This window comes from Carettochelys insculpta, chromosome 6, assembly GCF_033958435.1.
Source record: "Carettochelys insculpta isolate YL-2023 chromosome 6, ASM3395843v1, whole genome shotgun sequence".
In the NCBI taxonomy this organism is placed as follows: domain Eukaryota; kingdom Metazoa; phylum Chordata; order Testudines; family Carettochelyidae; genus Carettochelys; species Carettochelys insculpta.
Window position 1 is genome coordinate 55,772,501 of NC_134142.1, and position 26,965 is coordinate 55,799,465.

At 41.6% G+C, this 26,965-nt stretch overlaps 1 protein-coding gene across 2 annotated transcripts in view; it reads left to right on the plus strand.

Annotated features, from left to right (window-relative positions):
- The window catches only part of CDIN1 (CDAN1 interacting nuclease 1), a 210,209-nt gene that overhangs the window by 83,505 nt on the left and 99,739 nt on the right, over positions 1-26,965 (plus strand). For both annotated transcript variants that reach the window (XM_074998829.1, XM_074998831.1), the window contains exons 6-8: positions 4,509-4,588; positions 4,922-4,971; positions 13,199-13,266. In XM_074998829.1, the coding sequence (XP_074854930.1) occupies positions 4,509-4,588; positions 4,922-4,971; positions 13,199-13,266 (198 nt within the window). The remainder of the gene's footprint in view (positions 1-4,508; positions 4,589-4,921; positions 4,972-13,198; positions 13,267-26,965) is intronic.

Here is a 26,965-nt window from a genome sequence, read left to right on the forward strand (position 1 = left end):
ATGTAGTTTTCTCTAGGAAAATTTGGCAAAAGTTGTGGTAAGAAGAGACACAACTAGCTCTTGGGCTCAGTTTTTGGATGTATTTTCTAAAAATTAATCATACCTTACTGGAGGTATTTTGCTTCAGTGAAGTTTGGCATTTTATTGTTTTTGAATTATATATATTTTTGTAACCAAGTGTCAGCTTACACTTCCATTTTATTTGTTTTAGAGAACTGTTTAAATGAAAAAGCATATTTGACAAATATGCTTTTACTCATTACTATATAGATTGTGATTATAGAAACAGTTTTACCAAATTTAGTGTGATACCTTTCCTTCTACAGTAGCCAATATTTGATGCTTCAAGCAAAGGTAAAAATCCAGTAGTAAACCTTGCCAACTGTGCAGTGCATTCATGGGGTGAAACTGAAGTCTTCCTCATTCCTTGTAGTGATCAATTTACTGAAGTGGGAGGTGCACACATCCATATCTTAAGATGTGTAACTACAAACAGAGCTGTTGATCACGAAAAAACTCAACGCTCTCCTAAATCCAGCCTCTATGTTTCACTGGATGGTCTCCTGAAGCAGTGAATTCCATTGGTTGATTATATATCATATTAAGGAATGTTTACTTACATTTTTTTCTAAATTTACTGTAAGTTGATTTCATTTTGTAAGCTTTTGTGGGGGAGGCGGGGCTTTATAGGACACGGTTAAAGGAAGAAGGTGTTTTTACACATATACCTTTCATAATTCTGAGTTCATCAGGTCCCTTCTAACACAACCTTCTCCAGTGTTGAATATTGTTAACTTTTGTAACTCTTAACTTTTTTAGTCTTACATTTTCTTCAAATGAAGGCTTCTGTTACTACAAACGAATGTGGTTGCTCTTTGCCTGGCCGGCAGAAAGAAATGGTTTCAGTGCTCTTTTAAGGGTGCATACTGCTTTTGAGTTACAAGAGAAAGGAAAGGGAGACTTACCTAAGTAGAACCAAGGGGGGAAGGTGGAATGGCAGGACCACGGAGCTACCAAGTACACCGGGAGGAGGGGAAATGGGATATTCATATCCCATGCATTTCAGAAGGATGCTTCTTACCAATCACAGATCAGCAAAGCTCTCTCTAATTCAGTGTTTCATACATTTTCTCCATTCCACTTCCAAGACTGTATAAAACAGAAGGGCTTTTTTAATGCTTATTTCACTCTTACCTTGAATGCTAAATGCTCTCAATATTCAATTTCCTTCCATGCTCTCCAAAAAGTGAGAAATAAGTCATGAGAGAGAGCAGAACTTTGTCAGATGAATTCAGGTGTGAAACCTTAATCTTTGGGATGCCAGAAAGAGATAGTGGTAGATAAAATATAAATATGCATATATAACCAGAGCTTCAGTGGACAGAATATGGGAGAAAAGTAGGAGTACTTATCCTCCTTATTTAAAGGAGATCTGAGGCACCAAGAGAGAAGGTGGCTTACCCAAAAGGAAATGTATGGCAGAGCAGGGAATCTCATAAATCTCATGCTTTGCCTCCGCTAGAATGCATTTGCTGATGAGCTGCCCTAGTCAAGCTATACTTACAAACTCCCTCTGTGGGGATGCAGTTTATAATGCCAAACAGAGTTCTTTCATTACAGTGTATACCAGTTCCCTGAATGGAATAAGCTACACTGTCAGAAAGAATTTTTGGCTGGTATAATTACTTTTGCACTTAGCTTTGCCAATACGAAACCATGTTAGCTGGCTAGGAGTAAGGGTTTTTTTTCCCCCCCCGCTCTTAATTGATGAACTTCCCCAGCCTTTCTTACTAGATTACCAGGCAGAATGTCAAGAATGGTAGTTTTTGTACTATGGATGCATTCTACAAGAAACTGCCTGTAACATCCAGGTGATTTGCACTGATTACTTTAAGAATTTTCAGATAGCAACTTTAAATATAACTGACCTATGTCTGAAGTTCAGCTAGTGACTTACCTGATTTAAATCCCATTTTATCAATCCTCTGACTTCACTCGTCTCCCACGTTTCCTCTTAAATTATATACCACTTTGTACTCTATACAGAAGTATGAGTACACTCCAACTTTCTGTAGTACCCTTAATATTTTTAAAAGTCTGTCTACTTAATTGATACTATTATTTGAAAATGAAGAATGCAGAAGTTGAACTGAAGTTTATATTGTAGATGTAACATTTTAAAATGATTTCTGTTACTTATCTTTTCAGTTTCACATGAGATGTCTGGGAAATGTATTCTGGGAATACAATATTTAACTTACAAGTTTCTATGTAGTTAATTTCATAGATCTGTTTGATTTGTATAACATGTTCTTTTGGTTATTTTATGGTTCATATATCACAAACTAAGTATAAACCACATTCTCTCAAAAGTTTTTTACTTCTAAAACTAGGGCTAGTAAGAGATTATAAATATTTCTGCCACTATTTTTTAAATTCTGTTACCCCATCTGAGAAGCAAAACCAAGGTCTGGGTATTTGAAACAGGAGCAATTCTAGAGCAAAATCTTTTGATTTGTATTCTTAATTGTTATGCAAAATTCTCCAGATTAAGAGTTCAAAGAGACAAAAGCTGCTTGACTTTTATAGAGATGATATTAAAATATGAAAATGTTTCCTGACTCTACGCATTGAAAATCCCGTTTATTCAACAAAATTAGAAATACAGGCTGTGGCTACACTTTTGGAAATAAAACAACTTTTCAGAGAATGCAATTTATACTTTATATGTGAACAATAAGATAACCGAAAGAACATGTACACTGCAGCTATAACTCAAAATAACTTACACAATTTACACAATGCAAACTGAGTATCTTATTTTGAGGTAACTTATTTCAAACTTCCTGCTACCCCTCTCATGATGAGGGGTAGCAGGAACAAAATACTGTGCTATATGCAGGGCTATTTTGAGCACAGTGTTTAGCTGCTGGGTTGCTATTTCGGAATTCAAATGTATCCCAAAATAGCAATGACAGTCTAGACATGGCCATAGTGTGACAAAAATAAGACTAAGAAGATTGCTTGAGAGACTTTATTAATTCATTTAGTTTTTCTGATTTCTGAACTTAGAATAGCATATATTTTAAGAAAGAGCCAGTAAATGTGCTGATGGTGAATAAATGCAACAAATATTTGAAAACTGCCAAAGTGGAATTTTCAGGTCCTTAACTAAATACTAGAATCAGTCAGAAAACAGTATTTAATATGTTTAACACCTGTTTAAAGTTCTGCATATCTTCACCCTCCAATTTAACCTCTTCCTTTTTAAAGTCCAGGCTGCTTTCCTAGGAGCAATTCCTGTGCTTAATGCTTTTGGGCACTGGGTTGAACAAGTGTAACTGAAGGAAGAATTTGGCCCTGTGGTTATAGTATACCTTTGTGGTACTGAAATTATCAGAGTTAGATTATGTGAGAATGGATAAGTGACTGGAAATGGAAGGAAATATACTGCAACTGCTTGTTGTAATCAAGTTCCTTGAGTGATGGTCTCTGTTGTATTCCACTGAGGGTCATGCACATTCTTCCACATCCAGAACTTTTGAAAGCACCCTGCGCTGCCTTGTGGTCCTACCCATGATGATAAAGGGTTCAGTGGACCAACAGTGCTCCAGTTCCTTCTCACCACTACATAATCAAAGTCTGAGCTTCTACTCTTAACCTTCATTCCGAAACTATATATAATGCTGTTAATAATGTAGAGTTCTTACTCATTCTGCCTTTTTGCACTAGTCCTTCCTTTCCTACCTGAGTTAGGACTTGGTATTTCACCTCAGCAGGGCTTCATGCCAAATTTTACACCTTTCCCTGTCTCCCAGTACCCAGGCCTGGGTACTAAATTGTAACAAAGATGCTGGGGTACAAAGCTTGTGCTTTCTGCCCTTGCTTGTTTTCCGTCAGCGATGAGAACCAGCACTGCTTGAGGAAACCCCATGTTGTACCAGGTGCAGTATCTGCCTCTCTTTCCCTGCCAATGCTCAGGAGAACTGGACCTTCCACATCAAGAAACACCTAGGACCAGCATTGTATTCTGGCCAGGAAAGACCCATTGATCCTGTATGTCAGCCTGAATAAGCAAAATGTGAGATGAGCAAGCTCTGACACGGTCTGCTGGTACCTGTCCTAAGGAGCTTGCACCCAGTCTTTATTCTTAACTCCTTTCCCCCTGCTGCAGATTCAAGAGTAGCAGAGCAGGAACTGGGATGTGTTTCCAGCCTGCCACAACTTTTATCACCTTGGGTGAGACCGTGAGACAATAGAAGGTGCATGCACAGTCCACCAAACAGTACTACTTTCAAAAGATCCACTCCAGACACATTCTGCCTGCTAGCTCGCCATAGTGACATACAGATAGGTACCACATCTCTTAAAGAACCTTCATTTACAGGATAGTAGTCTTATATTGTCAGTGTAGCCAACCTTTTCCTTTTTAAAAGTATGTTTCCCTTTTTGACAACTAGTTAGTGATACGTTCATATTAAAATAACAATTTTCTTTTTCTTCTGTAGCCTCTAAGATGCTTATAAATAGTATGCTGCGAGACCCTTCTCAGATTCCAGATGGAGTTCTAGCAAATCAAGTCTATCAGGTATTTATCACACCGATCTTTTTTCAGTGGCAGTGCTGTCATCTGCCCAGCAGAGTAAAGGATTTTAAACCTCATTTAATTACTGTCATCATAAACTATCACTGAGGTCAGTGTACACCATAAATGGCAGTGCAATATTTGTGAGGAGGGCATTTCACTTTTTAATAGCTCGCTTTTATAGTGAATAAAATGCAATTTTTGTTTTCCGTGATTATATCATAACAGACTTTGATAGCCTTTTTGAGGAAAAGTAATTACTGTTTTTAGAATATTTTTAACTGTAATAGTTTTGTAGTTGACCATCACTACACTACTTCCTATATCTGTCTGCAGTGTACTGTGAACGACTGTTGTTATGGACCACTGGTGGACAGCATCAAACAGTATCCTTTTCCATAAAATTTTAGGTGCCCAATTGACGAGCTTAGACTCTGTAGAGGAGATGTCTAGCTTTAACCTGACCTCCAAGTGCTGCTTCACAAAACACATTTCATCTCATTCTCTTCTATTTTACATCCTGTCAAGTCGAGAGTCACTGCAGTCCTTGCTCTTAAGCCATTTAACTAAAATTAGGTAGTCCAAAGGAAGTTATCAATTCAGCAGCTGTATATGCATATGCTTTGTTAAAACTCTTTGGAATTTTTAAATTGCTTCTTGAGTTCTGATTTAAATTTTAAATGCTATAACTGACATACCGATGCAGATTCAGTGGTCCCTATGCAGTTTATTGGGCATAACGGTATTGCTGATCTACTTCAGTCCAGTCCATTCTTGGAAGAGAAACCTTCAGTTTGTGGCCTTGTGTTGTGTCTGCAGGATGGTGAGTGGATTTCCTTCCCCCTAGTCCTAGAGAATTCTTCAAGTGATTGCTCGTGTCCATTCAATTTAGGTTTGTGTGCACCATGTGCATGACTGTTTTAAGATTTTTCCCTTAGTCAGTGGTACCCGTTAAATCAGCAGTAGAGCACCCTAGAGTGGCAGTTGGTATGCTTCATTATCCCGGTGTAGTTTTATGTAGTTACAGTTATAGTACAGTTGTAGATATTTATGGTTGTATTACTTAGTATTTCTGGGGGGGTTCCCCCACCCCACACTCTTTGATTCCCTTCACTGTGGTAAGCTGCACTCACAAGGCTTTAAAGCCTGAGGGAGCTGCAATAGACATGCCCAGGGCAACCCTCACGTTGATTGCCTAAAACAGTGTTTCCCGAAGTGTGGTATGTGTACCAGTGTTCGTACATAAGGAAAGGCTGTCAAGGGGTATATGGCAGAAAATAAATTCCTAAAAATCAGGAGATAAACACTGGAATGGCACTGGGAGAGGGGATATGCCGATAAGGCTGAAGTTCCAAAAGGGGTACACAAATGTTTTAAGTTTGGAAACACTGGCCTAAAGTGTGTGAGTGAGGGACATCAAACTGAGAAGTGCCGTGTTTGTCAGAGATTCCTGCCACCATATCAAGAAAGAACAAAAACAGCACTCTGACCCAAAATGGCACAAGAGCCAGCCTCAACACCAACCGTGCACAGTGTTCCAGTGTCCAGATATGATACTACCTACCCACATGCGGCTGTGGCGGACATTTCCATGACTACATTGCCCACCATGGATATGAAGGCCCATCAGGACTTCCTCAGATGTATAGCACAAAATAGTCACCACCATAGAGGCCCCAGTGCAGGGGGTTCTACAGCTGACGCAATGGATACCACTCGGGTAAAGCTTTCCAGTGATCATGCATGTGGCACGTGCACACATAGACCCCTCTGTTGGAATGGACATGAGCAACACATCTCAAAGAACAGCTGTTGTGAAAAGAAGGTAACTGGTTTTATCTACCTCTTAACTTGTCCTTATTTCTCATGTCCCCCTCTCCTTCTCCAGAGTGTTCAAATTTCAGTCAGATTTTCAAGGGGGAGGGAATTTTATCCTGTATCAGGTCAAAAGTTCATTTACTGTTCATATACATTAAAGCAGTATTTCCCAAAGTGTGGTCTGTGGCCCAGTACTGGTCCTTGGGGAAAAAAAATACCAGTCCTTAGAAAATACACAAATGATCACTATGTACTAGTATTATTGTGAATAAATAATAAACAGTGAAAACTGATTCATTTTTCATTATTTTTTATGTGTGTTTATATTTTTGGGCAGCCAAAAAGGTACTGAAAAAAACCAGGTCCCAAAGATGTAAGGTTTGGGAAACCGTGCATTAAAGGATTTATTTTTCCTTACTCCCCCAAAACACTCTGCACTCCTGGGCCGTTTCTACACATGCCACTGTTTCCAAAAGTGGCATGCTAATAAATGGCCTGAAAAATGTTAATGAGGCACAGATGTAAATTTCCAGTGCCTCATTAGCATACCTTCACATGATTCGGAGTCCAGAAGAAGCTCTTCTGGACTCCAAAACAGTGTGTAGAGGCGTAGCCCCTGGGGGATCTGCTGGAAGGAAATCCTCCTCCTGGAAGCCCCTTCTTCCTGAAAATTTTCCAAAAAATCAGGAGATAAACACTGGAATGGCACTGGGAGAGGGGGTATGCCAATATGGCTGAATTCCAAAAGGGGTACACAAATGTTTTCAGTTTGGAAACACTGGCCTAAAGTGTTCGAGTGAGGGACATCAAACAGAGAAGTGCAGTGTTTGTCAGAGAAAATTTTCAGGAAGAAGGGCTTCTGGGAGATCCCCCAGGGGCTGTGCCTCTACACGCTGTTTTGCAGTCTGGAAGAGCTTCTTCTGGACTCTGTATCATGTGACTGTATGGGAATGAGGCACTGGAAATTTACATCCCTGTCTCATTAGCATTTTGGGGCCATTTATGTGTAGAAATGGCTATGGTGTTTGTATATACTAATAAAATCTTCCCTAATTTCCTGCCACTTTTCTGCAAATTTTCTTTGTATGGTTAATGAAAGCACGTTTAGTCCCTAAATCTATTTGAATAGTATATTCTTTGAGGGTTTACTGTAACATTAAATACAATTGTACAATTCCGTACAAACTTATTAGTTGAACATCATTCTGTCTTTTAAAGGATTATTAATCATGAGATCTGTTATCCAAAATTTGGCATGTGATATATGCTCATTATGAAGAATCTAAATATAGGCTTCTATGTGATAAAAATTTAACTTTTCTTGTTTTTTAACAAAAGACGATGCATTATTCTATACATCTTTGCTTTCTGTTAAATGAAGAAATAATGGATTTTTCTGTAGTCGGTAGTGTGTTTCTCCTCTGTATTTAAAATCAGCTTGCACAAGAAATGATGGCATTAAGAATCATGAAAAAATTGTCAAACAAAGATTGTTACAGTAGGGTTTGGTGATATTTAGCTGTGTGAATGCATTATCTGAGTGTATGATGCTGAATTAGATGCTAATTTTAAGGCACATAAAAAAGTTAAAAATCAATTTAAAGTTAAGGTTTTAAAAGCATAATGTCTTCTGAGGCATTGCATATTGATTTTAAATATAACTATCTAATTATATATGCATGGACCGAAGTATGAAGTCAACCTCTTTGTAAATGCCAGGAGGCTATTTTTCAGTAATAGTTCAGATGTTTACGGGAAACTAGGCTGTTGGGTTGCATGAGCAGAAAATGGCTTGCAAGGTTATTTACAAGTTTTGCCCTATGGTCATTGCCATACATCAATAATAGGTATTATTGTAGACTAAGCCTATGTGTTTCTGCTTATGGTGCATTATCAGTTCTGTTTGCAGTATTTGTCTTAACATTTTTGCCATCATTCATTTTCCTTTTTTGTTTCTGTCCTTGTTAGTATAGTTTAATGTAGTACATGATTTCAGTTGATACATACAATATGTATATGTGTAAAATAATTCCTTGTGATTGATTTTTTGCAAGTCAGCAGTAAGTGCTGGTAAAATTTAGAGGAGTTAATTATAATGCTAATTCTTTCTGTAGTTTATCACTTTGCATAAGATATCCTAAACAAAACAATGAATTTGTTTTAAAGTTTCTTTTTACACATATCCCTATACAAATTTTTCCAATCAATTAGTATTTTGAAGTGCTAACATTTTACCCCTGGGCAAAGAAACTAGAGACATCTAAAGTTGTGTGCTTGTTCTTTTTAGTAATTATTAGTGCTTTAAACATTAATATGATTATTAGCAATTTTAAAAACATAATCACTATTAATTGTACAATTAATTGTGGTGGTTGAACAATAATAGGCTACCATTTATTTAAATATTTTGGACTTTTCTACATATATTTAAATTACAAACAATTGAAAGTATATTCAATTACAACACAGAATAAAGGGTGCACAGTGCTCACTTTACATTTGTTTTGATTACAAATGTTTTCATAGTACAAAGCAAAGGAAATAATATTTTTCAGTTCACCTAATTCAGGTACTGTGATGCAGTCTCCTTATCATGAAAGTTGGATGTCCAAATGTAGAATTATGTACATGATATAACTGCATTCAAAAATACAACAAATGTAAAATTTTAAAGCCTAAGGTACACTCAGTCCTCCTTGTGCAGCAAATCACTCAAACAAGTTTGGTTACAATTTTCAGGAGGTAACACTGCCTGCTTCTTGTTTACAATGCCACCTGAAAGTGAGAGCAGGTATTCACATGGCACTGTTGTAGCTTCTGTCACAAGATATTTACAGTCGAGCTGTGGTAAAGATTTACATGTTCCTTCACACTTCAACCACCTTTCCAGAGGACATATGTCCATGCTGATGATGGGTTCTTCTCAATAATGATCCAAAGCAGAATGGACTGACAGATGATCCTTTTCATCATCGAAGTCAGATACCACTAGCAAAAAGTTGGTTTTCTTTTACAGTGGTTTGGATTCTCTAGTTTCTCTGTCAGAATGTTGCTTTACTAAGACTTCTGAAGGCATGTTCCACATCTAGTTCCTCTGAGATTTTGGAAGCACTTTAGATTCTTAAGCCTTGGGTTGAGTGTTATAGCTGTTTTTAGAAATCTCAAACTGGCTTCCTCTTTGTGTTTTGTCAAATGTGCTGTGAAAGTGTTCTCAAAATGAACATGTGGCAGGCCACCATCCGAGACTGCTGTAACATGAAATATATGGCAGAATGAGGATAAAACAGAACATGAGACATACAATTCACAGTACAAGAATTTTTAGTCACAAATTTAATTAATTTTTTATGTGCATCAGCAGCATGGAAGCATGTTCTCTGAAATTGTGGATGAAGCTGGAAGGGGCATACCAGTGTCTAGCATATCTAGTACATAAATACCTTGCAACACCAGATACCACATGCCATATGAATACATATTCTCACTTTCAGATGACATTGTAAGCAAGAAGCATTATTGCCCATAGATGTAAACAAACTTGTTTGTCTTAGCAATGGCTGAACAAGCAGTAGGACTGAGAGGACTTGTACGGTCTGAAGTTTTGCATTGTTTTGTTTTGAGGGCAGTTATGTAACCAAGAAAAATCTATACTTGTAAGTTATGTTTTCAACAATAAACAGATTGCACTAGAATACTTTTATTAGGTGAAATGAAAAATACTGTTTCCTTTGTTTGTCATTTTACAGTGCAAATACTTGTAATAAAGCAGAATATGCACTTTACACTTTATATCTACAGTAAACCCTTTCCTGTCCAGCAGCCCAGGGTCTGAAAGGTTACTTGCTGGATATTAAAATATTCTGGATAATACAGAGGTATACCTAGCAGTGCATAACACTAAAGAAAAACTAGATTAGATAAGAAGAAACAAACAAAAATGTATGCAAAGTAATGGTTTTTTTAACCTACAACAGTAGTACACTGTAAACTTATACTTTATTTGCTGTATATATTTGTATTTACTATCACTATACTGTACTTATGGAAAACATAACTAAAATGTTACTTATAGTTAAAATGCCGGTTATTTGAGAGTCTAGATATAGAATACTGGATATGAAAGCATTTACTGTATGTTGTAATAGAAATCCATGTATCTGAAAATGTAGAAAAAAAATGCAAATCTACTATGTATTTCAGAAACGTGTGTTTGTCTGGCTGAGTATTTGTTTCAGCACCACTCTTAAACAATAGCACTAGGACCACCGATAACTTAAAGCAATGTCAGGGTTTAATTGTTCCAGGACTATCGGATGTGCCTGGAATCTGATGACTTCTCATTAAACAGAAAGGGAGAGGGTCTGATATCAGAGATGCAATGACGACAGGGAGGTAACAAGCTCAGGAGATAGTTATACGGCAGAATGACCACAGGTGACAGCTACACCATTAGAAGTGTGGCCAGCTGGCGCTCTGGATGTTGCAGGCTACTGGCCATAGGTAAGGTGCCCCCCTTCCCTCCTCCCACAATAACCCAGCCAAACCACTCCCCATTAGTGCAGACCTGGTTAGCCCAGGAAGCAGTTGCTGGCCAGGGCCAGCCAATGCAGCCCCTGCCACTGTGGCCCCCCCTAGGAGTAGCCACCAGCAGGGCAGCAGAGCTTTGGCTACCTGGGGAGGAGCCTCCAGGTGAGGCTGGCCAGTGGAGCCCCCCTGCTGGACCCCCTCCCTTGCACTCCCTTGCCCCAGAAAGAGCCACTGGTACAGCCCCAGACCAAGAGGACCCAGCTGGATCCAGGTAGGGCAGGTCCACTGCCATGCTCCCACCCCTTCTAGCCCAGACTCCCAACTGCCGGGCAACCTGCAGCACAGCCCCAGGTGTCCACAGGACTTCCCTTAGCGTTCTCTCCCCACTCCACCACCACCACGCACATATCTAACAAGCCCTTGACCTTACTCCCCCAACACACTTCCAAGCCCCTACCCTGACCTCTCACAAGGACCTGAGCAACACCTGGTGCATCTATGAATATGTAATAAATTTCAGTTGATATGCTGTTGCTTGATGGTATGATTTAATCACAGTTAATTTTTAGATGTGATTAATTTTTGAGTTAATCATGAGTTAACTATGATTAATTGACAGCTCTAGTGTAGTACCACATTCAGATCAATAGGCTGCCTGTGGAGTGAGAAATATTGGAAATACTGTATTGAAATATACTTTTTATCATCACTGAAAAAGTAATTAAAAGGCAGCTTTGGTACAGTGAAATGCATTATAGTATAGTTTAAGCGTAAGAAGTTTCAGTATGTAAAGAGCAAAATCTTAAATTGTTTAATTTTGTTAGCCAAATTATTATGATTTTTGCACTTATGCAAAACTCCCATTGACTTCAGTGAGAGCCTTGATACAAAGCCAAAGAGCAGCTCCCAACTTGCCAGCTACCTAGACACTCGTTTTAGTCATACACTTGGCTCTTTTGAAGAAGAAAATGAAAGTACCTACTTTGGGGATAATGAAGAAGGTTGTTCATGGTGATAGCTACAGAAAGTAGCAGGTAATTTTTGAAAAACAATGAGAAGTGAACAGAAATCTGTTAATCTGTAAGGTGCCAGAAGACTTCTCATTGTTTTTGTGGATACACTACAAGCTAATGGGCTTGTCTACCCTTGTCCCCAACTTCAAAGGGGGCATGGTAATCAGGGCCAAGGGAGATTACTAATGAAGTGCTGCAGTGAATATGCAGAACTTCATTTGGCTAATTTTCCCCTGTGGCAACTTCGAAGTGCTGGCATGCAGGAGGTGCGGGCACTATGAGGTGCCCATGCTACTTAGAAGTCCCTTTACAAAACTTTGAGGAGTCACAATTTATTTTCCAGGTTGCTCATAGAGTGGAAAAGCTACGAGCTACCTACTATTCAGGACAGATTGTAAAGCTGCACTATAACTGCATGAATTCCTCCTCTGCTTCTGCCAGTGTTCTTGCATCCCATTTTGGGGACCTGTCAGTTGGGAAGCCTGAAATCTTCTTTCTAACCTTTCCTTTCTGCTTTCTTCATGATTTGGCCATTGAGTCTAGGTGCCTGCATTCACAGCAGGATCTATCATTATCCCAGACAGTTTTTTGTTTAAATCTGTTTATTCCATATTCCTAAATGGCCCCATCAGGGACTGGGCTCACAACACTGGGTTCAGCAGACAAACGCTTTAACCATTTTGCTATGCAAGCAAGATTCTGCCTGGAAAAAGGGGCGTTCGCTTAACACAGCAGAGGAATGAAGGAAATGAAATGTAGGAAGATGTCATCAGATACCCACATGCAATTGTGAGGCATTTTTTTTCCCCTTGCTGCACCAGTGAAAATACCCAGAATGCTGTGGGTCTCAGGGAACTGTGGGATAGGCTCCCACAATACACTGCTGCAACAGTTGATGTTTGACAGCTTGTGTGTGGCAGCAGTAAGTTGAATTTGTGGGGAGCTTGTGGGAAGGTGAGGATGCTCAAATTCCAATTTATAAAAACCAGCTTTAAAAATTCCATTTTAATAAGGTCAGCTTTAGCTAGTAGTGTAAACACAGTCTGACATGGCTACCTCTCTGGTACAGGTAATTTTGGGTGCCTCAGTTTTTGGGTACTTGAAACACCATGAAAGGCTTGAACTTTAAAAAGCACTAAGCACAAATCATGATCACGTTTAAAGATGTTAGGCATTGTATTCTAGTTATACCAGTGTTCTAAATTTAGTTTCATTCCAAACATATAGCACTTTTTCCTTAACTTAAATCCATCAGTGCTATTGGGCATGAACATGAAGTCCTGCTGCGAGAAATGCTTCTGGAGAAAAATCTCTCTTTCTTAGGTAAGAATCTGTAATGAAATCTAACCTAAGTTAGGATAGTTTCAGTGACTGTTTACTTACAAGAAAAAAAACCTCAACACATGCTGTACTACATAGTAAAGGAAAAGTAAAAAATGATTGCTGCTGTACATGTTATCTTTTATTGATTTGTAACTGAGCAGGAACTCAGTTACCTAATACCCCATAAACACAGCACGTGCACAGGCTTGCAATTAATATTTCATAGAATAAGTTACTGAAAAATATGCTTTAATATCTGCTGCAGTATTACTTTTGGTGTCATGAGATATTAGGCATAACCTAGGCCTTCTGAGACATAGAAGGATGAGACATATTAGTGCCAAAATGCTTTATGAATTAAAGAACTGCCAAAAGAGTTCACCTATTTAGGCGTGTGGTTTCTGATTTTTTTAACTAATGCACTCAATCTTTTCACATTTTAAGAATTAATTTTTAAAAGTGTTCACTTTGATATTAGAGGGTGATTTAATTTTCTACTTTCTGAAAAGTATTAAACACGGTACAAGTAATTAAATAAGGTGTTTAGCATGTAAAGAATCATTTCCCTTAGCATGATAACAAATTACGATAGTTTCTTACACTTTCAATTGTTTATGTGGTGTAATTAAATCAAAATAAGAGAGCTGCAACCTAATACTATAGTAAAATGTTGTATTCTTCAGAAATTGCTTATGTAGAAAAACATATGTATTAGTTTCACCTAATACTAATACTGTTACTGAACAAATAATATTCTTTTACGAAAGGAAAAGAAAATAGCTTTCTTGGTAAATAATAAGTATTATGGCTTTATCCCAAAGCAAGTCATACCAGACTTAGTTTCTTTCCGTAATAGGATAACAATTTTAGGGGGCAAAGGAATTTTTTAGGACATAGTATATCAATTTTAGAAAGCTGTATAGTATGATTTCACATAACATAAACCTAAGGAATTAAAGAAATGGGGTTACATGACTCTAGTAGAAAGTGAAATGTGAATTTAAAAAAAAAATCATAGGACCTTAATGGTTTGGGTCTGGAAAGGTTGAGTACTTTTTTTTTGGCTTTGGCTCTAGCTTGTAAATATAGTAGTAGTAAGAATAACACTTTAAATCTTGTGAAAACCTGTTTTTTATAACACTCTTTTCTAAATGAACATTTCAGTGACCCTTCCATTTTTTTTACATTTTGCTTGAATAACTTAAAACAGACATATACAGGTTTTACTTCCCTGGTCCCGAATGGTCAGGACCTTTGTGGTCCTGAGTGAGGGAATGTGCTGGACCAGGGGACATCAGGCTCAGGCTCATCTGGAGGGGAGGGGCGCCACCAACTCCCCACCTGCTAAACCATGGATGTTGGTGGATGAGAAAGTGCAGCAGAAGAGCATTTCAACCTGTACTGATTTTTTTTTTTTTTTTAATTTGTGTGGCTGTACCAAGAGGCTAGTGAGTCCACAATTAAGTATTTGTATTAATAATTTGGAGGATGAAATGGACAATATATGTATGTTCATGGATAAGTAGAATGGATGAAGGAATCACAAACAGTTGAGAAATAGTTAAAATAAAGTACAGTATTGGCATATTAAACAATTAACTGAAATTAGTAAAATAAGATTAAATCATTACATGCAAATACAAAACCAAAGGATTACTGGTCAGAAAGCAAGTATTAAAGAAAATTACTTGATCATTTTAAATTGATAAACTGGATAATTGTATGCTGTCACCAAAAAAAAGGCACATACTTTCTTAGGTAACAAGCAATCCTGTAGCACCTTAGAAGCTAACAAGTGTATTTGCATCATGAGCTTTTGTGGGTAAGACCTACTTGGAGTAGAAAAATAAAATCCAGAGTTTACATGGGGTGGGGAGGGAAGAGGCGAGGGAAGTTACTTGATGCTAGTAGACCAGTTGATGAAACAAATTAAATAGGATGTGTCCTGTTCCTGTGAATATCAGAGTTAGGGAAATTACCCATATAATGTATAAGATAGTTGAGATCTCTGTTCAGGACTAGGTTAAATGTGTCAAATTTTCAAATGAATTCCAATTCAGATGTCTGTCTCTGTAATGTTGTGGTAAAATTCTTCTGTAAAAGAATGGCTATTTTCAAATCCATTATTAAATATCCAGGGAGGCTAAAGTGTTCCCCTATAGGTTTATGTGTATTCCAGTTCCCGATGTTGAATTTATATTCATTCATCTTCTGGCGAAGAGACTGTCCAGTTTGTCCAATATTACATGGTAGAGGGGCATTGCTGGCATATGATGGACAAGAAAAGAGTTATCCATCAGAGGACCAGGTGGATTTGCAAAATAACAAATCTGCAGAACAAAAAGAGCAAGATACAAAACAGACAGTGCCACAATAATTACTTGGCATTTGGGTTCACTTGGTTTGGTGATCTTGCTGTTCCTCTGCTTGAATGTCCAATTTTCTGGGTCAAGCTATCAAATGAAGCTATGGTTCCAAGCAAGCTGAAATGATCTCTCTCCATAACGCACTCAACTTACCTCCAAAAGGATATCAGTCTCTTTAACAATTGCAATGACAAAATGCAAAACAAAGCTGTCTCAGGAGAACATCAGTGAAGGTATCAGATCATACACAAGACACCAGCTTCGATGTTGCCAGATTGATTGTTAAAGCAAAAAGCCTCATACTATTGCTGAAACTCTTATTCTGCAAGCTTGCCAAGAAATTTTCTTCAATATACGGTAGGTTCAGAAGCAGCAAACGAGGTAGCAGGAATTCCTCTTTCCAATAATGCCATCAGAAGACATGTCAAAGGATATAAAAACAACAGTAATTGAGAAAATCAAAAAGGAAAGAAATTTGTCCCTGCAAATTGGCGAATCTACAGACATTGACAGTTGTGCATACTAATTGCAGTTATTGGGCTTGCTGAGAAGAACAGCTTGAGAGAGCATAATTTATTCTGCAAGGAACTTCCACAGAAAACAATGGGAGAGGAAGTATTTAGAGGGACAGATGAGTATTCCAAAATAAATGTAGTTTTATGGAAGAATTGCATAAACATATTCCCAGAGGATACAGCAGCAGTGACTGGGAATGTAAAAAGCATTGTGTCCAAAGTACAACATGAAAATCCAGAAGTCCAAATTACTCACAGCTTTCTACATAGGGAGGCTCTCATGTCAGTTAGCTTGCCAGCTGAGATCCACGCTAAATGAAGTTGTGAAAATGGTCAATTTCATCAAATCCAGAAAGCGTCAGTCACACCTTTTTCTTACTTTATGTGAAGATATGGAAGGCGAATATCAGTCCATTCTCCTCCATACTGAAGTTTTCTGGCATTCAAGAGGCAGAGTTCTTTCAAGAGTTTATGAACTAAGAGAAAAAATGAAGCAATTTATGCACAGTGAGATCCAGTATGAGTAGGTGACTTTTGGATACTTGTCAGTCTGTTTCTTTATTTCCCAAAGTGGGTAATTAAGTTTTAAGAATGCTCGATAAAGATCTTCTAGGTTTTTGTCTCTGTTGGTGGGACTGAAGTAGATACAACTGTATCTTAGGTCCTGGCTATGGACAGTGGATCATCTGTATCTTGAATGTAAGCTGGGGGCATGTAGGTAAGAATAGTGGTCAGTGGGTTTCTCGTATAGACTGGTTTTTATGTGACCACCGTTGATTTGTACTGTAATGTCCAGGAAGTGGATCTCTTGTGTGGAATGGTCCAGGCTGAGGTTGATGGTAGGAGTCAAATCCCTTTACTTTCTTAGGATTGTCTTAGTTATATTAATAGGAGTATTGTATGCAAACCAAGTGATACAATTGAATTTTGACTCATTTCACCTACTGTCCAGTTAAAATAATTCCATAATTAAGATACAAGACAGCATTTATTATAAGCCTGCCTTCAGTCTTACAAAATAATGTTTCATTACATGTCCAAAATCACACAGTAAGTTGATGTCAGAAACAGGATTAGAATCCATATCTTTACTTCCAAACAATTAAATTAGTGAAAAAATCTCTTTTGTGGGATGGTAATAAGAAACCAGATGACTGCACCATGTCAACAGGAGGCTCAGCTGGCCCCCAGTTATACTGGGGGGCCAGCCTCTGACCACTCCTATTTTTGGGGCTGGCCCCCCATCTAGGCTCACAATATGGGAGCGGGGGTGGCCCCACAGAGGGCAGCGTAAATTTTCTGCACTGCTTCCCCGCACCTAGGCACACTGCTGCAGAACCCTCCCTTCCCAAACCATGTGGCTTGAGTGAGCCACAGTCTTAGCAGTGGCCTGCTTGGTGTAATTTTACCAGGGGAACACTGTTGACATGGTTTCCTCCCTACCTTTGGTGCATGTGGTCTGGTTTTAATCCACTGTTACTGTGTTTATAAAGAGAAAGGGTTGGGGGGGACAGGAATTGAAGGTTCCCTGCCTTGTGAAAGATGTTCTTTCACTGGGGGGTGGAAACTGAGCTACCTGTTGATGTGGCGCAGTCAGCTGGAGCACATATGCCGCTGTATATGGGATTGATGGTTCCCTGACATGCTGCCCGGTGAAAGTTGAACTTTATCACTTTGTGGGGAGGTGCTGATGCTCATTTTTGACTTTATAAAACTTATTGGTACAAAGTCAACTTTAATAAATTCAACTTTTTCACAGTGTAGACATAGCCTTAGTGTAGTTGCTGTGCTTCTTCTTTGAGTGGTCCCCGTGGGTGCTCCACAGTAGATGTCAGGCTTGCCCGGCGCCGCAGATCAGAATTCTTCTAGCAGTTTCCACTGGATCACACATGGCGCTGATGCGCGCCGCTCCCTTGCACGCCCTCGGTCATGTGAGCGATCCGGTCCCCGCCAGTTTCTTCTCAACCGCCAACGGCTGCAGACGGAATCCACTCCAGCTCTAAAGCCTGCGACAGATAAGATAGTTGTTTTCCTTGTTAGCTCATTGTTTTTTTCCTATTGTACAAAAAAAAAAAAAGAAAAAAAGAAAAGAAGAAGCAAACAAAAAAAAGAGCATACAAAATAGTAGAGAGAAGAGGAACGGAGAGAAGAGGAGCGGACAAAGAAGGCTGTTTAAGCCATCTGCTACCCTGAAGGCCGTGAATGTTATTTGGGTTGTAGAATGCACTGATTAGCAGCTAAGTACCCTATTAACAGTAAAGACTCACCGCAATGGCTTCCTTGGGGTTTAAGAAGTGTGAGTCATGCCGCGAGGCTATGCCGGCCTCTGATGGGCATAGTGAGTGCATTCGTTGCCTGGGGGAGTCCCATGTTACCCAGAAGTGTTCGCACTGCGCTAAGCTTGCAGCCAGGGCCAGGAAGGACAGAGAGATGAGGCTCAAAATTATCTTGTTTGATAAGGCCCTCCAGCCTGAGCCACCGAGAAACCTCACACAGAAGGGCCCTCTGGGTCACATAAAAGGAAGGCGGTGTCTTTGCCCCCTTCTGTGCAAAAGAAGAAGAAACTCTCCCTGGCTCGATCCTTGCCGGCGGTTCCAGCGAGCAGGACGAGCGGAACGCAGAGCCCTCAGCTGCGGGCTGGTGAAAGCGGCAGCGCGGTTGCGCACGTGGCCGGGGCCGGGCCTCCGACTATGCAGCAGTTGGCACTGAGGGCGCCGCAGGTGCCAGCCCAGCAAGCGCCAGAATTGGCGGCGCTGCCTCACGCAGCACCGGCTATCACGGTGCCGATGGTGCAGGGGCACCCAGCATGGGGCCCAGCAGCGCCGGAGGAAGCTACCCACACGGCACCGCTTATGATGGTACCGAGAGCGGGGCCGAGATCCCCGGCACAGGAGGGGGCGGCGCCCACCCTGCAGGGGCGGGGGAAAGCTAGAGCCAAAACCCGGCACCTCAGTTCATCTCCAGACAGGGCTGCAATGCCCTTATCACCCAGCCCCTTCCCCCGCCCCCGCGAGATACACACGCCGCGTCGCCGGGCGGCAACTCCACCAGCTTATTTCGGACCTCCCTCTCCATTTCTCCAACCACCTTTGCCTTGGCTCAGGCCGCCTTCACTCTTTTTGGTCATGGATCCCTATGAGTACTATCACAAAACAGCTTCACCATTATCAATGTCGTCACGGAGATCCCACTCTCCCAGACATCATGGGTACGCTCTCCGATCATGGTCCAGGTCTCCATCACCGGGCCCTTGTCCATGTTGTTATGGCCGTCCCCATCATACTGAACACCGACATCGGAGGTCTAGATCCAGGGGCAGATCCCCTCCCACTCCTCGCCAATACTCCCGTGTACACTCTCGCTCTGGGAGAGGAATGCAGCTGTCCTGGGTAAATTAGGTGCAGAGTCCCGAGACTTTCCTTCACAGCCCACGAAGGAGCAAGCATACCAGCGAACTCGGGAGCCAGAGGACTTGGGGGAGGTTTATCCCAGCGGTTCCTCTTCATCCTCCCTAGATGAGGCAATTGTCCCCGGGGATGTCTCCCCTCTGGATGACCTTAAACAATTCCAAGAGCTGTTCAAAAGAGTAGCATACACGCAGGACATTCAAATAGCAGAGGTACAGGAGAAGCATCATAAACTCCTGAAAAATTTGAGACCCCCAGCTTCATCTAAAATTGCTATCCTGCTGGACGAAGCCATTATGGAGTCAGCCACTAACATATGGCAGACTCCAGCCTCTATTCCGCCTACGAATAAAGGGCAGATAAGAAATACTTCATCCAAGCCAAGGGCATGGAATTCCTGTTTAGCCACCCACAGCCCAATTCTTTGGTGGTCTAATCGTCCCAGCAGAGGTCGAAGACGTCTCAGTACAAATCAGGGGGGTCAGATAAAGATGCTAAGAAATTAGAGCTGTTCGGCAGGAAGGTCTACTCCTCCTCTACCCTATTATTGAGAATGGCAAACTACGTGGCACATTTATCAAACCATAACTTTGACAATTACTCTAGACTCACCTCTCTCATGGATTCCTTCCTGGAGGACAAGAAGCCAGTGTTAAAGGCGATCGTCCAGGAGGGCTACGCGGCCTCGCGAACGGGAGTTTAGATTGCCCTGGACATGGCAGACACAGCGGCACACTCAATAGCCGCAGCAATGGTAATCCGTAGGGAATCCTGGCTCCAGACGTCTGGTATCCCCAGAGATCTATAGGCGAAGATCATGGATCTTCCCTTCGACAAGCAAAAGCTGTTTGCAGAATCAACCGGCTTGATCCTCCACTCTAGCAAAGATTCGAGGGCCACACTTAAGACCTTGGGTATCTACACTCCTCCATACAAGAAAAAGAAATTCTATCTTCAGCAGAGGTGCTACGCTTACCAACCACAACGCGCACAATATCAGTGAGGCTATGACCAAGGGCGCCATCAGCAGCAGCACCAGTAGAGGGCCCCCAGGCGACGTTCTCAACAAAGTCGCACAACCTCGGGGCAAGCCCAGACACAACAAGTTTGACGGGTATATCGAGGACTGCACTATCAACACCATCGCTCAATGCCACTCTCACCTCATGTTCCATCATCGCCTCAAACCGTTCCACTCCCAATGGCAAAAGATCACAACAGACAAATGGGTGCTGGAAATTATAGCTGCAGGTTACACAATCCCCTTCCAGTCTCTACCACCGACGAAACCTCCCACCTGGCCTCTTCTGAGGGACCCTTCTCATGAGGCGAGGCTGAAGCAAGAGGTAAATCACCTCATGTTCATAGGGGCGGTGGAAAGAGTGCTAGAACAATTCCAAGGGAAAGGTTTTTACTCACGCTACTTCCTAACAGAGAAGAAAACAGGAGGCTGGAGGCTGATTTTTGGACCTACAGGGCCTCAACCGATACTTGCGCAAGCAGCACTTCCGGATGATTACAGTTGCCTCCATACTTACGGCACTGGACGATGGAGACTGGTTTGCAGCCCTTGACTTACAAGACGCTTACTTACATATAACAATCCACCTGGCACACAGACGCTTCCTCTGCTTCACGTTCGGCGGGGAACATTTCCAATACAGGGTTCTTCCGTTCGGCCTATCCTCGGCACCCAGAGTCTTTACCAAAACCCTGGCAGTGGTATCAGCCTACCTGCACAGGCAGGGCATGTTTATTTTTCCATATCTGGACGACTGCCTACTGAAAGGGGCCTCAAAGGCAGAGGTCCTACGCATGATACGCGTCACCGCAGACACGTTTACTTCGCTGGGCCTAGTTATCAACCTTGCAAAGTCAAAGACCGAACCCACGCAAGATATAGAGTTCGTAGAGGCACGCATAAACTCTGTCGCATCAAGAGTATACCTGCCCGACGCCCGCTTCCGCACCATCAAATCCTTGGTGCAAGTCATGAAGTACAGCCCCGCGGTGCCGATCCTAACATGCCTGCAACTGTTGGGGCACATGGTGGCCGCCACGTTTGTGGTACAGAATGCCAGGTTACACATGCGAAGCCTGCAGCATTGGCTGGCGAGTGGTTACAGACTGGCAGCCCATACCGTCCACAGGGTAGTATCGCCCACGACGGAGGTATGGAAGTCGCTAGCGCGGTGGGCAGATCCCAAGAACCTGCTAGTGGGAGTGCCCTTCCACCAACCACAAATTTCCATTTTTCTTACAGCCAACCGCCTCCCACATAGAATGGGGAGCGCACGTTGGCAGCAAGGTGACGCAAGGGCTATGGTCCCCCGCGGAACAGACACTGCACATAAACATACTGGAGCTCAGAGCGGTGTTCAATGTGTGCAGACATTTTCGGAAATACCTGCACAGCAAAGTAGTCGGGATCCATACCAACAATACCTCCACCATGTTCTACATCAATCGAGAAGGAGGGGCACAGTCCCGTGCACTATGCGCAGAAGCAGTCCGATTGTAGAATTGGTGCATTGCCAACAATATAACGTTGAAAGCCTCGTACTTGCCGGGCACCCACAACGTGAAGACAGATCAACTGAGCAGGTGCTTTGCACTCATGCACGAATAGCAGATCCGCTCTGACCTGTTACGACGCATATTTCACACCTGGGGGTTTCCCCAAGTCGATTTGTTTGCCACCCAGCGCAACAAGAAGTGCCCTCAGTACTGCTCCAGAGCAGGAATAGGGCGGGGGTCCCTGGGGGATGCCTTCATGATCTCACGGAAGGGCCCTCTACTCTATGCATTTCCTCCCACAACACTTATCCACAAGGTTCTGCAGAAAGCCAGAAGGGAGAGAGCTCGCATGATACTCATAGTTCCAACTTGGGACTGACAACAATGGTTTCCCCTGCTTCTGTGCATGTCGGATCGTCCACGACTCCCCCTACCGGTAGCGTCGGACTTACTCACGCAGGCTCAGGGGTCCATAGTGCACCCGCACCCTCAGGGGCTATGCCTACAAGCATGGTTAACCCATGGCTTAGCGCCTTAGAGAGCACAAGTACGGAGGGAGTAAGACAAGTCTTAGAGTGTAGCCGAAGGACCTCCACCAGGAGGACTTACAAACAGAAATGGACACGCTTTACCGCCTGGTGCTCTGCCAAACAGTTAGCTCCTCTTGACGTTCCTATTACAGTAATTCTAGAATACCTGCTGGACCTCAAACGAGACGGGCTCTCTCTATCCTCGCTAAAGGTCCACCTCGCAGCTATATCAACTTTTTGGCACAAAGAGGAAGGGCCCACCGTATTCACCCATCCTATTGTCACAAGGTTCTTGAAGGGGCTGGTAAACCTGTACCCTCCTCAAAAACCGCTGCCACCGTCGTGGAGTTTGGACTTGGTACTCCACCCTTCGAACCATTAGCCACGGTAGCCCTCCGACTACTTACCATGAAAACGACCTTCCTTCTTGCGATTACGTCAGCCCGCAGGGTGAGTGAGGTCGCAGCAGTGATGGCAACGCCATCCTGCACAGTATTCTCAAAGGAGGCGGTGATCTTACAGTTACACTCAGCCTTCGTTCCGAAAGTTTCTTTGGAGTTCCACATTAACAAATCAATAGTATTACCCTCGTTTTACCCGAAGCCTCACAGCTCCAGCAAGGAGGCACGCCTGCATCTCCTATATGTGAGGAGGGTGTTGGCCTTTACATAGACAGAACTAAGTCCTTCCGGAAAATGGACAGGCTTCTGGTATCTCTCGCTCCCAGGTCGAAAGGGGAAGGCCTCTCTTCCCAGAGAATTTCAAAGCACATTGTGTTCTGTATAAAACTGTGCTACGAGCTTCGAAAGACCCCTTTGCTAGCCCCGCCTAGGGCTCACTCCACCAGAGCAGTGGCGGCATCAACGGCCTTCTTCAAGGGAATCGCGTTGAAAGACATTTGCAGAGTGGTGACTTGGTCATCCTGCGACACCTTCGCCAAGCATTATGCCCTGCATTGGGTGTTTGATGAGGATACCCGTCTGTCGACAGCAGTCCTCTCGGGGGCAAGCTGCACATGAATCGAGTACCCACCTCCTTACTTGGGGTTACTGCTGGGTAGTCACCTACTGTGCAGCACCCACGGGGACCACTCGAAGAAGAAAGAGAAGTTACTCACTTGTAGTAACGATGGTTCTTCGAGGCGTGTCCCTGTGGGTGCTCCACTATCCGCCCATCCTCCCCGCTTCGGATCTCTGTCCAGTGTTTTTCAGGAGCATCTGGGGTGGTTGGTCAAGGAACTGGTGGGGACTGGATTGTGCACATGACCGAGGGCACGCAAGGGAGCGGCGCGCATCAGCGCATGCGCGATCCAGTGGAAACTGCTAGAAGAATTCCAATCTGCGGCGCCAAGCAAGCGGAGCACCCACAGGGACACATCTCGAAGAACCATCGTTACTACAAGTGAGTAACTTCTCTTTTTTTTCCCTGGATTGGGAACTCCCTCCCCATAGCTGGGAACTATGGACAGTTTCTTGGGCTTCAAAAACTGTATTCCATATCCTAGATCCGACTCCATGAGCAAAAAACACCAACATTGCCTCTACAGTCTGAGTAAGACACAAATTTCAGCAAAGTGCAGCATTTGTTGCTTGATTCCACAGAGAATCTGCAAGGTTTGTGATCTTTTCCTCAGAGAGTATTTAATGCAGAAGGCTATGAATTTCTTCTGTGATCCAGAAAAACTGCCATACACTGGCTCCCTCATACGATCAGCTCCTTTCTGAACATGTGCTTAGAAGTGGAGCCCTCAGCATCTAATCCCAAAGACTATTCTCCAAGGCTTCCCATGAGAGTAAGGGACACCATCCTGGGCACAACAAAAAATTCCCAGCAATTGTCATTTAGAGATTCTCAAGTCAACTGAGGTCAGGTAAGCCCTAATACACAGACCTTACAATTTTTAAAAAATACATTGTTAACTTTTTGGTAGTTTGGTTTTTAACAAAAAATGCTTTAAGATAACCTCAATTTTTTGTGTTTTATCTTTATGATAAACTAAGTTCCTTGCACCGATTTTCACTTTGCATCATTTTTGTGCCTACCGTATTATGAGGGGAGGAAAAAGACAATAGGTAATAACCCTCTGCATAGCACCTACTACTTACAGGTTAGCATCTTGGACATCTTGAATGCACTTGAGAAATTAAATGAGTCGAGTATTTGAAAATTTGACTTACAGGAGAGTCTAGGTTAAAGATGTCTGAGTACACAAATAAAAATGCATATATAAAAGGGAAACTGTCAGGGGCTAGTTATTCCTTCTAGCGAATAAGGGAGAACTAGGAGTAATAGACTTATGATTCAATGGGGAAGAAGAAATTAAATACTAGGGAAACTTATATAATTATAGGAATGAAGTAGGTATAGAAATAATCTGCCTATTGAGCTTGTGGAATCACTTTCACTATAAAATTCAAGGCTAGACCTAACACTTATCTATCAAGTGTGATTAATGAAATCAATCCTGGCATGATGCAAGGGGATGGACTAGTTGACTCACTAAAGGATCTTCAACCTAAATTACTGTGATTTTTGTGACCTTGTATAAATTTCTACTGTACTCAAATCAGATTTAATTTTCAATGAATCATGACCTATGATAAATTTCAGGTTACCCTTTAAAAACAAAAATAAACTGTATGCACTCTGTGTTGTCAAATACAATATTTTAGCAATTCTAGAAGAGATTATCTCCTCCACATATAAACTTATACGTAGAATTTGATATATTTAAAATATATTCCTATACTGTATTTATATAACTCATTTAACATTTAAGATGTGCTAAGTGGTTGTCTTTTTTTCTTTCAGCTTTTTAAATGTATCTCTCTCAAGTTCTAGGCTTTGAATGTATGAAAATACATTGGCCCAGTATCCACAAGAAAAACTTACTCAGCTTATCCAGAATAAAATCTTTTTTTCTTCCTCTTTCCACACCTTCAGGAAGAATCTTAGGAAAATACACAAACCTTTTGTCTACCCATAAGAGTCCACCGATGGGTCTCCAAAATTCTGTGGTCAGGTGTGTAAAAACAAAGCTTTGGATCTAAAATAATGGTTAAAAATTTGATCTTCAGGCAGCATAGCCTTCATAATATATTCAAGATTTAATCCAGAGTTGTGGGAATTTAGGAAATCTGAGGACTCTGAAATCTCTGTCATTGGAGGTTTCTAAGAATGGGTTAGTCAGGGTAAGTATTATCTAGTCTATTCCTCACTGACAGGGACTGGACCAGATGATCTACCAAGGTCCCTTACAGTCCTACATTTCAGAGATTTCAAACACCAGTGTCCTGATAAATGGCTCAAATAAAGCTGGCATTTAGATTCTCAGTCAGTTCAATCAGCAGCCTACAAAGTTTGCTATGCATTATTGATGCCAGTTAAAAAAAAATTATGTTTGGAAATCATGTAGGCACATGTATAGTTAATTAAATAAAATACTGATCTGTTATTTGTGAAGAGGTAACAGAGTTCTCTGCGTTACAAAAGATGAAAAGTTTGGTTACTGCCTTTCTGTTTCTCAGGCTGTTTCTACACTAAGAGATAAAATTGAATTTGAAGGCATTAGTTCGATATTAAAATGTCACTGTCTCCATGGTCAGTACTATTATCTCGATTTATTGAGCCGTAATACCAATTACAAAATACCAATATTACGGGATGGGTATAGCATCAAATTCAAATTTAAAATCTCTAATCAAGAGTAGTGTGGAAGCGCCATGTCCGTAATTTGAATTTATTAGCCTCCAAACGTGTCTCATATGTATCCCCCAAAGCTATGTGGTGACCTTCCAAGTATGGCTGCTTTGTTGTGTGCTGATCTCCATCCAAGTGTGCAGGAAGAATGTCAAAGGAAGCTTGCTAAGTTCTGATTGAATTTGAATTAGAATTGGAATTGGAATTCAGCAGCCGAGCTGTGCAAATATAAAGGGCACCCATTATGAAAAAATTCCTTTTCTCATTGGATTGCATCACATCGGTAGCCATCACACTGCATTGGGAGCAATTATCAGTAGCCCTCTAGTGCAGTCATGAACACTCAGGGTAGTGATCTGCCTAGCACTTCTTAGGCTCACAAGAGAGCCCCAGCTTGGGCCCACCAGGAGATCTGGGATCTTATTACCATTTGGGGAGACTAATTGGTGGCCAAGAGAAACGTGGAATGTCATGTGAGATGACTACCTGAGGTTACTCCCATTACTCTATGCAATGCCAGGTGAAGGTGAAAGAACTCCAGAAGGCCTATCAAAAAGTCTGTGAAGTCCACCAACGGTCAGGGAAGCTCCATGAACCTGCCGTTATTATCAACAGCTACCTGTGGTTATGGGGAGCAACCCTACCACAGATCCCGGTCTGAATTA